General features: G+C 35.8%; 2 protein-coding genes across 5 annotated transcripts in view; one reads left to right on the top strand and one right to left on the bottom strand.

Moving 5' to 3' along the window:
• The window catches only part of itgbl1 (integrin, beta-like 1), a 73138-nt gene extending 69096 nt beyond the window's left edge, over positions 1-4042 (bottom strand). Inside the window, exon 1 of the mRNA XM_067410040.1 lies at positions 3862-4042. Coding sequence (XP_067266141.1) covers positions 3862-3953 — 92 coding nt within the window. The 5' untranslated portion in view covers positions 3954-4042. The remainder of the gene's footprint in view (positions 1-3861) is intronic.
• A 3274-nt stretch (positions 4043-7316) lies between these two features.
• Positions 7317-12337, top strand: part of nalcn (sodium leak channel, non-selective) — a 127758-nt gene continuing 122737 nt past the window's right edge. For all 4 annotated transcript variants that reach the window (XM_067408938.1, XM_067408936.1, XM_067408935.1 and 1 more), the window contains exons 1-5: positions 7317-7411; positions 10320-10411; positions 10570-10631; positions 11252-11392; positions 12083-12265. In XM_067408938.1, the coding sequence (XP_067265039.1) occupies positions 10590-10631; positions 11252-11392; positions 12083-12265 (366 nt within the window). In that variant the 5' untranslated portion in view covers positions 7317-7411; positions 10320-10411; positions 10570-10589. The remainder of the gene's footprint in view (positions 7412-10319; positions 10412-10569; positions 10632-11251; positions 11393-12082; positions 12266-12337) is intronic.

The following is a 12337-nucleotide window of genomic DNA, read 5'->3' as shown; positions in this document are numbered from 1 at the left end:
GTGGTCATCAATTGTCCTCTCCTTTTTATTTATATTACTGAGATTATTTTTTTATTGCTTTCAAATTCAGGTCTTCTAGCAGAAAGACTTGCATTCACAGTCTATCCAGATATGAGTATGGAGGCTTGTTTCCACCACTGAATAAAAAATAATATAGGTAATTGCATCTTTTTATCTTACAATTCTGACTTTTTTTCTCGCAATTGCAAGTTTCTCACAATTCTGACTTTTTCCTCAGAATTACGTGACATAAACTCGAAATTGTGAGTTATAAGGTCAGAACTGCTATCGAGGATGCATCGAATGCAGACTTGATAGAATCGAACCGTTAAAAATCGCAGAAGACGCTGCGGGCGGTCGACGTACGGAAGCCTGTAAGCTTAAAAGTTCTTGTTCCATGAGAACGCAAGTTCGTTCTCTGTGTTTTTGGAATTGAGAAACAGCCTTATATTAATTGACTTGCATTTTAAACACAAAATCAAAAATTCGCTCTATTTCACCAACGAAAATACATTCAAATACATTCTCACCTTAAAAAACCTCTTAAAACTACATTCCGTGACACAACAACAGTAGTATGCTATTTGTAAAGTTTTGGTGTTTTACTCGTCCACCATGACACTTGCTGAGAGACAAGTCGACGGCTGTGTCCGAAAACCTAGGTAGCTGTCTTGCTGCCTCGCTGTTTTATAAGAGAATGACTTGTATGGCAGCATTTGTGCTTGAATACCTCACGAAATTGATTTCGGACAGACTTCTGAGGCAGCGTAACAGTATAATGATCTACAGCAATATAGCGCGAGCTTTGGTGAGAACTAAACAAATATTTAATTATTACAGTAGTAATTTCTCGATAGAAATGATATCGAATTGAAATATGTTGGTCAAAATCATACATTTATACACAAACTGAGCAGCAAACGCAACTTTCGGACACCATCTTTATTTTTCTAGCTCAACTGTCACAAAATGGATTGGAAATGGAAGCACAGGATTGTGGGATATAAAAGGCTATGGATACATCTATGCTTCCTTTCAAAAATCTATCAGATGAAGGTATCTCATGAGACAGGAAGTTAAGCTAACGGTGGATTTGGACGTGATTTTGATGCCTTACTACCTTGAAATGTGTCCTCAGAAGGTACCATTTTCCAGTTTTCGGATGCAGCCGACAACTCATTTCACTTGGCGGCCATCTTTGAAACGCCTCTCGGGCATTCAAGTGCAGCTCCTATCTCTTTGAATGGGGAAACATAAAATTATCCAAAGCTGTTTGCCAAGCTTTCAATTATATTTCATATTTTAAATCACCAATCAAATCTGACAACAACTGTCTCATAAATTTGGTTTCTAAATGCTCAAAATATGACAAAAAAGAAAACGGTATTTTTCAGGCTGGATCAAGCTAATGCGCATGCGCAGTGCTAATGCGCATGCGCAGTGCTAAATGCGCGTCTCTAGTGTCTCATTTCGGAGGTGCGCGTCTGACTGTCTGTCCCTGCGTTCCATTCGGAAGGGCTCATCCCTATGCCCTAATCCCTTCAAAGGGTTTACCCTCCGGAGTGAGAGCTTCGAAGGGATGAAGGGTGTAGGGGGAAAAAAAAACTCGCTTTTTGGAGCGCACTTCTGCGTCATCTTAACAAGACAATCAATGAGGAGTAGATTGTGCAAGCTGAAAAACTATGTCTATGTATTTGAAACATATGAATGGTCTGATAAAAGGAGCTGTAAAGTATTTTTGTTGAAGTACAATGTAGTTTTGACCATAATAATGTGCCAAATCTAACTCATATAAATATTACAGTAGTATAGAAAAATATTATACATACATTTATAGGTAAAATCGAACCCATTCTGTGACGACAAACAACTTCCCTGTGCAAAGGATCATTGGGGCCCGAAGTGTCCATCAGTTGTACCCTCCGAAATCCTTCATTCTGAAGGGCCCTTTGAAGTGGCCAGTTTTGAGCACTTCGGTTTGGAACGACCCTTCAATATGGTGTTCATGATTATTTTCACTCCGAAGTGGCCTTCGGAGGGCGATATATCCCGTTTGGAACGCACCGTGTTTCTATCATTAGAATAGAAGTTATGTACGTGACGTCACCGTCGACCGTTATGACTGCGGTCACGCTCTGATCGAGTGGCAAAAGACTGAGCGGCAGCATTGGATTTGCAGTTATCATTTTGTGTCAAATTGTTGGATTTTGAGGTAAAATCATACCGTATATATTGTATTGTTATATATTATGTTGACAACTCATCAATTAAATATTTTCCATCTTATATTCTGCATAATTGGCTGTTTTTAAATAAACAACAATGACAAAAACTATACTATAAAACTATATATGTTTTAGGGCTGGACAATATGACGATATAACATTGATATAAGTGATTACGCGGATATAAACCTACCTATTGTAGTTATATCAAATATTCACATGCAGATTTGCTTTATGTATTTCCCCGCCGTCGAAATCAAGCACATACAAAAAAAAAAAAAAAAATCAGGAAACGTGACTCCTGGCTGCATGTCAATATCCATGGATTAGGTTTATTTGACAAGTTGTAGGGAACACATTCAATTTCAACCTTTAGTGTAATTGGTTTGTTTTACTCGCGTTTTCTCAGTTTCCCAGTCACGCAGCAGGTTCTTTTGCCACTCAGTCCAGCTGAGGGAGCGCGCTTTCGGCGGGAAAGTGACGTCGATGCACATAGGCTGTGGTTTCTATAGGAACCTGAGCTTTTAAAGGCCGCTGCAGTGATGCGATGACTTTAACAATCGGCGATTGGCTCTTATTTTTGAAGGCGGGACTTATTCCACCGTATTGTGCGTTGCACTTTCTCCCTTTCAAAACAATAAGAGTGACAGTCTTGTGTTGATATGCTGCAAGCAGAACGATACAAATGGTGAAACGGTGGTGATACTGGTAGAATATCGAATGGCTGGAAATGGCTCTCAGCCAATCATATTCAAGAACTAGAACTAACTGCTGTATATAATATAATATAATATAATATAATATAATATAATATAATATAATATAATATAATGTAATATCAAAGAGTCCATAGCAGTGTAGTATGCTGGTCTAAGGGTCTAAACAGAAACTGTTCTCAAGAATTTCATTACGAACCTACTAAAAACAAACCGCAGACTATTCCACTGTTTATTATTTTTCACAGTTCCCCTGTGAAAAATGTTTCATTTGGTACTGTTCTTACTTTCCTGCTTCTCGTCTCTGCAGTTGGCCTTTCTCACATTACAGAGTAATAAAAATACTCTCTCTCTCTAACTTTTTTTAAGCAAACACTATTCAGGGCAGGGGCTTGGTACAATATGGTTGCACTTACATGGAACAAGTCTGTCAGCCACAACAGCATATTCACACTCTGATTCCAGAATCTGTCTCTGATTATGTGTAAAGAGCATACAGTAAAAAATAATTGTGGTACAGAAGTGATAGTATTATGGAATGTGCACCTGCTATGGTTAAACCACTTAAGTAATTTGTAAAATTACAGTCACACGATTGTGGACTTTTGCCAAAACCAAAGAAAGAGATCAAAAAGGTACATATGTAGCAGATTTTATAGAAATACTTCATGCTCTATTAGGTAAAAGCTGGAAGGAGCACCAAGTAAAACAAATAAATCACTGGCACCTTCCCATAGCAGTAAAGAATCAAAAAAGAAAGAAAAGTAAATAGCTTAAGATGTATACAAGCCTTGGACTAGTTCTTTAGCTGTGACTACACAACAGAAACTTTCCCGTCTGTAAAAATCCAGTCTGTCAGCAAAACGTGGTTTCACAGTGGAAAAGTCAAACTGATTGAAAAACAACACAGCTAAACTCACCTTAGCGACTGCTGTAAACTTCCTTGAACGGCAGAGAGCAAAATTAGAAGCAAAGAAACTAAGACGGAGTTCACCAAAGTCTCTGCATGCATGTTTATATCCCCACCAGAAACCTGAAGTGAAGTGCCTTCAGGAATTTCCACTTTCCAAAACAGAGGGAGAACGGGCTGGCCAAATCCAGCTTGAACGCTTCAGAGGCCAACGGCGCTCTCCATATGAATGCCTTTGATTAGTTGTGACTATCGGTGCAAAGGCAGGAGAAAGAGATAAAGTACCAAAAAAAAAAAGAGAAAAAGAAAACTTGGTCACCATAATTCAAAACAGTTGTTCATACAGATGATTTTGAATTTTTCTTTCCATATCCCTGCACTGCTGTCATTTTCTTCTATATCTCACAATTGAAATGTTGTCTTTATTTGCTTGCATGTATTGTAAAAGCTGGTTTGCTATAACCTCAATTACACAGATGCAGAACAGGAAATATGAAATGAAGACAGATTGTTGTTAAATAATCTCTTTCTCAACTAGGATCTCTTTCATGATAATGATTTCAATTATTCTGATTTGAGATGTAGCCATAATATCTAACCATGAACCTGTTGTGCTTAAAAGACCTACTGTAGTTCCATGTCTGCAATCCACTTTCCATACATTAATAAACATTAAATAAATGTAAATATTAAACAAAATACAAATATGTAGCTACAGACACCAAACAAGCATATGGCCCACGCTGTAACGTATATTGTCTTCAAGCATAATTTCGAAGAAACAGAGGACTGCAGGGTATTATGATTACTACTTACCTTATGATTATGCTATTATTTATACATTTTTATATATCAATTTCACAAGGAACCTTAGATCAAAGATAAGCACCCAGGTTCGTTTGGATTGAAGAGATACATATGCACTTCCTGTTTGCAATTTTCGGCGTCAAATTAGTTTAGCCTGTAAATGGCCTTAAAGCTATAGCCTACAGCTACAGGTTTATCACGCCTAGACTGGGCGCTCAGTCTCGGTTGAAAGACACACAGTTCGGTAATTCATCGAAACGAACTGACTTCCAAAAAATAGAACATTTAAAAAAAAAACACGTGTTTTCACGTGTTCACAAATGTACACATCGTATTAATTTAGCCCTATGATCTTCGGGGAATCCATACATAACACCTGAGAGAGCGAGCAACGTTCTGTTTGCTTGGCAGCAACAGTTTAATGAGCATAAACAAAACAAAACAAAACACTCCGCCCCTGTACGGCAGTCAGACAATACATCAACAATCCGATGTTACATCGACCAAAAACAGCTTTGACATCTATGGATAAATCGAGGTAAACGGGTTAAATAGCTGTGAGAATTCAAAACGTTGGTTACCGGCACGTTGTCAGTAATCTTTCAAGACTCACTTCTGTATTCCGTGCTCGTTTAGATCATTTAGTGGATTTATTAAGTCATTTCACAAAACCGGGACGATTTGAGTCCCTCTGACCTTTTTCAGTGTATTTTATCTATTGGTTCACCAAAACATGACATACATTTTATCCTCATTAGAATTTTTTTTTTTTTTTTTTTTTTCAGTTGACCACCTATTTTGTCATGTCCCTCAAGACCTTCTATGAAAGTGTACTTGGGATAAGAATAATAAAATGAGAAAAAAAGTCCATTAATTTTGCAATTCCCATAAATATCCATCTCTGCTTTTTTGCTGGTAATGTTTTTTTTCCAAGTAAATTCATGATTATTCATTAAAATCACATCATTTAGTTCCGTATCAGTAACCCCTCAACCCCGTTACACAAACCATTCTCCCCCTATAAAAATAATGAACTGATACTTATGTGACATCATTAATAGGAAGTGACATCATGTCTTCTGAACAACATTACCACCTTCTTTAATAATTATAACTAAATTATGTTGTGAAATTGTGTTTGTCAAGCTTATCGACTCAACCCCGTTACATCAATTGAAGATAGAAAACTATTACTTGTGAAAATTATCTTTGTTATTTCAACATTATTCATGATTTCTTAATATCATGCATGCCATGTGGTCTTCATTTAATCACGATTTAGAGCAGTGGCCAATTTGGACAAAAAATCACAACCCCGTCACACTCAACCCTGTCACACCTACATTTTTATTATTATTTATTTTTGGTAAATTTATGAAAAAGTAATTTAAAGTTTGTTGAACCCTGTTTGAAATGTTCAGAGCAATCATAAGAATACTGATTTTAGTTCAAATTCTGAAGTTAAGCCTTTGATCAAAATGATGAGGTTGCTGTCACAAAAAGAACCCAATTCAGGCTTTAGTATATAAGTGTGAGATTTTATGTAACTTTTATATTTGCAATTACTGAATTAGTGCGAGGGACATCTGGTTAATAGGAAAATGTTGATTTTATCACAAATACATTTTATAATAATATTCAGAGAGCTCCTATAGTGTCCATAACTTAAAATAATGACCAATAATAATAGAGATTTGATGCCTCAGATGGGAAAATATGTTTTTCTGGAAGTTAAATATGTCATTAATGTTGTGGGGTGTTCAGAAAAGTAATACATTTTGTTAAAAATATATTTTTTACACTGTGTGTGCAGCCATAGTTTCATAGGGTAAATTCAAAGTCTTATGTTGAATGCAGAACTAATTTGTGGCTTTTAAATAGCCTAATATTATACAATATAATAATTGTTGAGGTGCATTAAATAGCTAATTTGTTCAAATTAGCCTATCATACAGAAATATCAAACACTTGTTTTTGCCATAATTTCTTATTAATAAATCAAAAATGAATTTGAATTATAAAAGTCTAAGTCCAAGATATGTCACAATCTGCCCTGCCTCTGACATTAATATTAAAAATATCCTCCAGTCAAATAGTACCAGTTCAACCCTTGACTTCTGTCATTTCAGATGATGTGGAATGATACTTAATATTATTTGTAATATTAATTTTTGTTTTGCTATTATTATCATTATTGATTTTGTTTGTTGTTTTAATTGCAAAAAAAGACATTTGGGTAATTGGTCTTTTCACTCAATTTCCATTCAAAATCTGCTTGTATAGTCCTTGTGACAATTAGCCCCGGTGTTATACACATTGTTATTAATATTATTATTATTATTATTATTATTATTATTAGGCTATTATTTATTGTTTCCGATGATGGTTTCAGGATAGTTTATATTTATATTTTAATCAATACTAGTTGTTCCTATTATTTTAGTAGGCTAAAACTGCTGTCTGTTCAATAACGTTTAACAGTAAAAAAAAAATGGGATTTATTGATTTTTTTCTCAATTCATCGGCATTTCATTTTCATTCAACATTAATAAAAAAATGGCACACTTATTTATATCGATAGATACTGATATTATACATGTCAAGGCCTGCGGGATCTCAACCTGCGCGCTGTGCTGTAGCGGGTCACGCGCGTCTGGTGCGCATCTGTCGCGCGGCAGCTGTGACTGAAGCTCGAGCTCAGTACAACGAGTCATGGACTATACACCGCGTTAACGGCGATACTTCAATAACCAGTAAGTCAAACAGCGTTTTTCTGTCGTTTCTACGTGTGTGTTCGATTAGAGTGTCGCATAAGAGATGTATTTTGTTTTATTCGGCTTGTTTGCATGTCTACCAGGAAGTGTATGCACCGACTGCGCAGCCAAAAGGCCTTTGTTTAAAAAAAAAACAGCACTGTCATATATTGAAAACCTTTTTGGATACGCTTATGACAAATTTAGACAGTAACGCAAGCAATGCGCGAATCGACATGCCATTATATTTTGTGTAATTCGTGTGTTTTTGCTTACGAGGTTATTTAGCTAGAGCTATAGCAGCAGCAGCCCTGCTCTCATCTGTTGCCATGGTAACCCTGTGGCAGCAGGAGGAATCTCCCTGCATAATGGCTGATGTCACTGTGTCCCGGTGTTCCTCAAGTATAGACCTCATTCAGAGCAGGGCCATGACAGGTATGAAAGCGAGTCTGTGAGGGATAGACTTACCGTGTGTTCAATGGCATCCGCTTAAAAAAAAAAAAAAAAAAAAAAAAAAAAAAAGACGTACAGTATCCTAGATCACTTAGGCTGTAATTTTCCACTGCTCATATTATATTGTCTGGAGTTTTTTGTATACTGAAATTTCTTGGAAAGATATTTTCGCAGTGTTTCGTCAGCAGAACAATCCAAAAACACATTAAATAACAGTACAACCCACAGAAGACATGTAGGTCTATCCATCACAGCCTCGCTTTCATTCCTGTTTAATATCAAAGACTGCGCTATCGTGAATAATACAGACATGAAATCGAGTCAGCCTGTTTTGCATGCTTTGTTTTTATATGTGATGAATTTTTGAAGACAGTTGGCTTTTGGCACTGGCCTGTAAAAATGGAGGTCTTGTTTTAATATGTCTGTAGGTCAAACAGATGCTGGCTGTTTAATTGCATAATCATGTTATTTGGATCAACCTAAGATTAATGATATTGATTCTGTGGATTTTTTAAATGTCCAGGTGGTTGTTTGTAAAAACACAGGGCTGAGAGGCTAAACATGAAGAGAGACAGATAAAGAAAAATAAATAATTTATTGATTTAATTTTAGGGAGTCCCCACCAGGAAATATGTAGCAACCAGTGTCATAAACAACATTTGCCTCCTGGGAAGTTTTTTTATTATTATTATTATTATTATTATTATTATTATTATTATTATTATTTTTATTTTTTTTTTATTATTAGAAAAGTAGCTGTAAACAATAAGATATCTCAACAGAACAGATGTTTTGCTAGAATACATTTTTAAAAATTTCATGGTCTCTACATTTGATTATACTCTGAACTGTCACAGTATTATTTGATGTAATTGCGGTTGCAGAGTTTGTTGGGGGTGTTTAATTTAATGTTCAGTGTTTTCAGAACTATTTTTTTAGGATTTGTATTTCTCTCCATGAAAAAAACTAAATCATTTTAGCTTCACATTTAGCAATAATGACCTCTGTAGCAAATACAGACAGTAATAGTGAAGTAATATTATTTTGGTTATTGGTGCTGTACTGAAATGGATATACATTTGATGTATTTTGTTGTTTTTGTATAATTTTAATGGTGATAGCTGCTGAGAGAAATGTGATAATATTATTCATATGGAGCTCATTGTCTTTCTGTAGTTCCTACTCTAGTGAAAAAAAGTACTAAAATGTATTTGAAATACATTTTATTTTTTGCTAAGTATACTACAAATACATTTACACATTTATGTGCTAAATAAAAATACCCTGCAATTGTACTTTTGCTATACTAAACTGGTATACTTAAAGTCTGCTAAACTGAAACAACTGATTTTTGTACTTAATGCACTTTAATTGTGTAGAAGTAAAGCTGAGGTCACTAAACATATACTTAAGTTGATTGTGGAACTATTGCAAGTATACTTTAGATACGCTTTAGATATCTTGCATTTAAAGACTGATATTATACAAACAAAGATCATACAGTCATTATTAATAGTGATATTTAAACACTTTTTTAGGCATAATATTAAGAAATGTACATTGTGCATAAAGAAATACTCCAAATACAGTTTAAATATTATTTTATATTGGTAAGTCTTAAGTGACATGTCAATAGATATGTTAATGGATTTGAAGTGTACTTAGTATGACATAAATGTATTTTAAATAGATTTTGCTATAGTTTTTTTACTATACTGTACATAACTTGGATCAAGCATAATACATTGAAGTATTTCAATGTATTATTCATCCAAAAAGCCGTTGGGAGAATAATTATCCCTCTCATAGCCTATACAATCAAATCTAAAAGACAAAACATTTATGTAACAAGCGAGCCTTAAAAAACAGCATCAGCCACCATTAAAGTGTTTAGTGATTGCATCCTGGCTTTAGGCAAATAGTCCTATCTGAAAAAGTGAAAGTAATTGTAGTCTTCTGCAACTTACTCCTACATTACTGCACTTACACCCTGTAATTTAGTTTTCACTTGTCTTCAAACCTCTATCTATCAACATATGCTAACTGTAGCAATTACTTCGAAAATTGCCTGTGACTACATAGAAGCTGTTCTGAGCAGACCACTATGTTCTTGACATAAATGTAAGAACTTTTAAGATTCAACTTTCCTTTGTAGACTTCACATTTTTATCAGACGCACACTTTGTTCCAAAATGACCTTCGAATGACCTTGTCTGTGTATTTTGTGTTACATCTGACTTTGAAATGTTTACCAAAAGCTCTTCATCATGTTATACGATGTTTGACGCACGAAAGCCGCCTGACCTTACTGGGCATGACAGTTCGGTGGAGTTGATTTGTTGCTTTTGTGTTGATATCACATGTAAAGGTCAAGCTTTCAGCTCTTATGTGATGCAACATTCATTGACTGGACTCCTTTATAAATAAGAATAAAAGGCTAATGATGTTCTTGCAGGACAGGCCTCAGCTCCACCGATCAGCTGTCTTTCGTACTGAATTCCATTCCTCTCTATGCCGGGGATGAATGCACCAATGAGGAGCCTGACCGTGAGTAACCTGGTCCCACAATCCCATCCGTCCATGGCTCCGCCACTCAATGTTGCATATATTCCTTGTCTGATGTGGTGGACATTATTTGTCGATATAATTGTACCCGTTTGGTACACCATATGCCATGTTGACTAACTGTTGTGTGTTATTTACAGGGTATGCCTGATCGCATGTTATGTGCAGTGCTGGAGCAATTTCAGCTTTACTTTTCCAGTTGGTATGTGCGCTTTGTTTCAGTGAGTGTGTGATATCCATGTTTTATTATTGTCCTCGGTATGAATGGCTCTAGTGCCGATATTATGCAGTCTCATTATCGGTCGCCTGTCGTTTGTGTTACGCTGAAGATCCAGTGTGATCTTTGCAGAAGGTAAGTCAGTATTTCTGTGTGAAGTCAACAGTCTGTGTTTTATGTACATCATGTGCTTGATTGTGTTTACGGTGACTGTGCAACACTACCATACATGCTGTCTGGTACCATACTGAGCTGTGTCTTCATGTCGTAATGTACAGCCACAATGAACACATAGCTGAAATCTGTTTGCATGCCACTGTACTATGTTTCTTTGCTTAGGACTTTTGATATGACACTTCCTCTCAGGTGCTTTTTATACCACATAATTATAGTAATTAGCATTTAGGCTGTTGCTAAATTTTTCCAAAATGAAATTGATTTTCATTTTCTAATATTTTATTTTTATAATATAATTGCTTAGCGCATATATACAATCAAATTAGCATCCAATAAATAATAAATCTCATGGCTACAAACAGAATTTGAGCTTTGCCTGATGTGTAGTTTAAGTTAGCATTTGTGGTCGATGTGCTTTTGTCTTTCAGATCCACTCTCTCTATAGCACAGCGAGCCCAAGCATGCTGAAGAGGAAGCAGAGCTCGCGGGTCGAGGCCCAGCCCATGACCGATTTTGGGCCAGATGAAACACTGACAGACAGTGCTGACATTCTTTGGATCAACAAACCAGTATGTGAACAAATCTCAAAATCTGATCACTAATTTCTGACCCACATTCATACAGAAATGAAAATTGTGTAATTATTCACAATTATGCACTCTTGTCATTGCAAACCTGTATAATTTTCTTTCTGGCACTGAACACAAAAGATTTCAAGATAATTCAATTCAATAATTCATTCAAGATAATGTTCACGCTGCTCTTTTTTTCATACTGTATAACAAAAGTATACAGTGACCAGAGACCTTCAAGCTTCAAAAAGGACAAATAAAGATTATACATGTAGCCCATCTTGTGTGCTATACTCCAAGTCTTTTGAAACCATACAATAGCTTTTTGTGAGGAGCAGCTTGAAATATAACTTGCTATTCATTGAAAATCCTCTACTGTACAGCAGAGACCACATTTCAGTGAAAAATTGTTTGGCGTAAGAAATCTTGGAGCATAGAGCAAACATCATATTCACTTCTTTTAAAGAGCTTTTTTTTTTTTATTACTTTTGGATGGTGAATAGTGAATTTTCCTTTTCAGGTGAACTATTTCTTTAAACTAATTCCTTTTGCTTAGTTTATAAATTTGGACAGTCACAACCCGCTATCCATTTTTTCGACAGTACCCGATCAGTCAGGACAAGGTGCAAAACTGAAACCCTGAGTATGTGCCACACTCTAAAACAGATTGTGTTTTTTTGTCCTCAGTGGGTTCATTCTCTCCTGCGGGCCTGTGCTATAATCAGTGTCATTTCAGTCTGTATGAATACACCCAAGACCTTTGAGCACTACCCGCCCCTGCAGTATGTCACCTTCACCCTGGACACACTTCTGATGTTCCTCTACACTGCAGAGATGATCGCTAAAATGCATATCAGGGGCATTATCAAGGTAACACACTCAATCAGCATTGTCACGATTTATAGTGTAAAATGAGGGGAAAAAAGACTGTGTCCTTTTGAA

This window comes from Chanodichthys erythropterus, chromosome 14 (assembly GCF_024489055.1).
Source record: "Chanodichthys erythropterus isolate Z2021 chromosome 14, ASM2448905v1, whole genome shotgun sequence".
Taxonomy (NCBI): domain Eukaryota; kingdom Metazoa; phylum Chordata; class Actinopteri; order Cypriniformes; family Xenocyprididae; genus Chanodichthys; species Chanodichthys erythropterus.
Note: the sequence above shows the minus strand (reverse complement) of the source record. Positions and strands in the feature narration are given on the sequence as shown.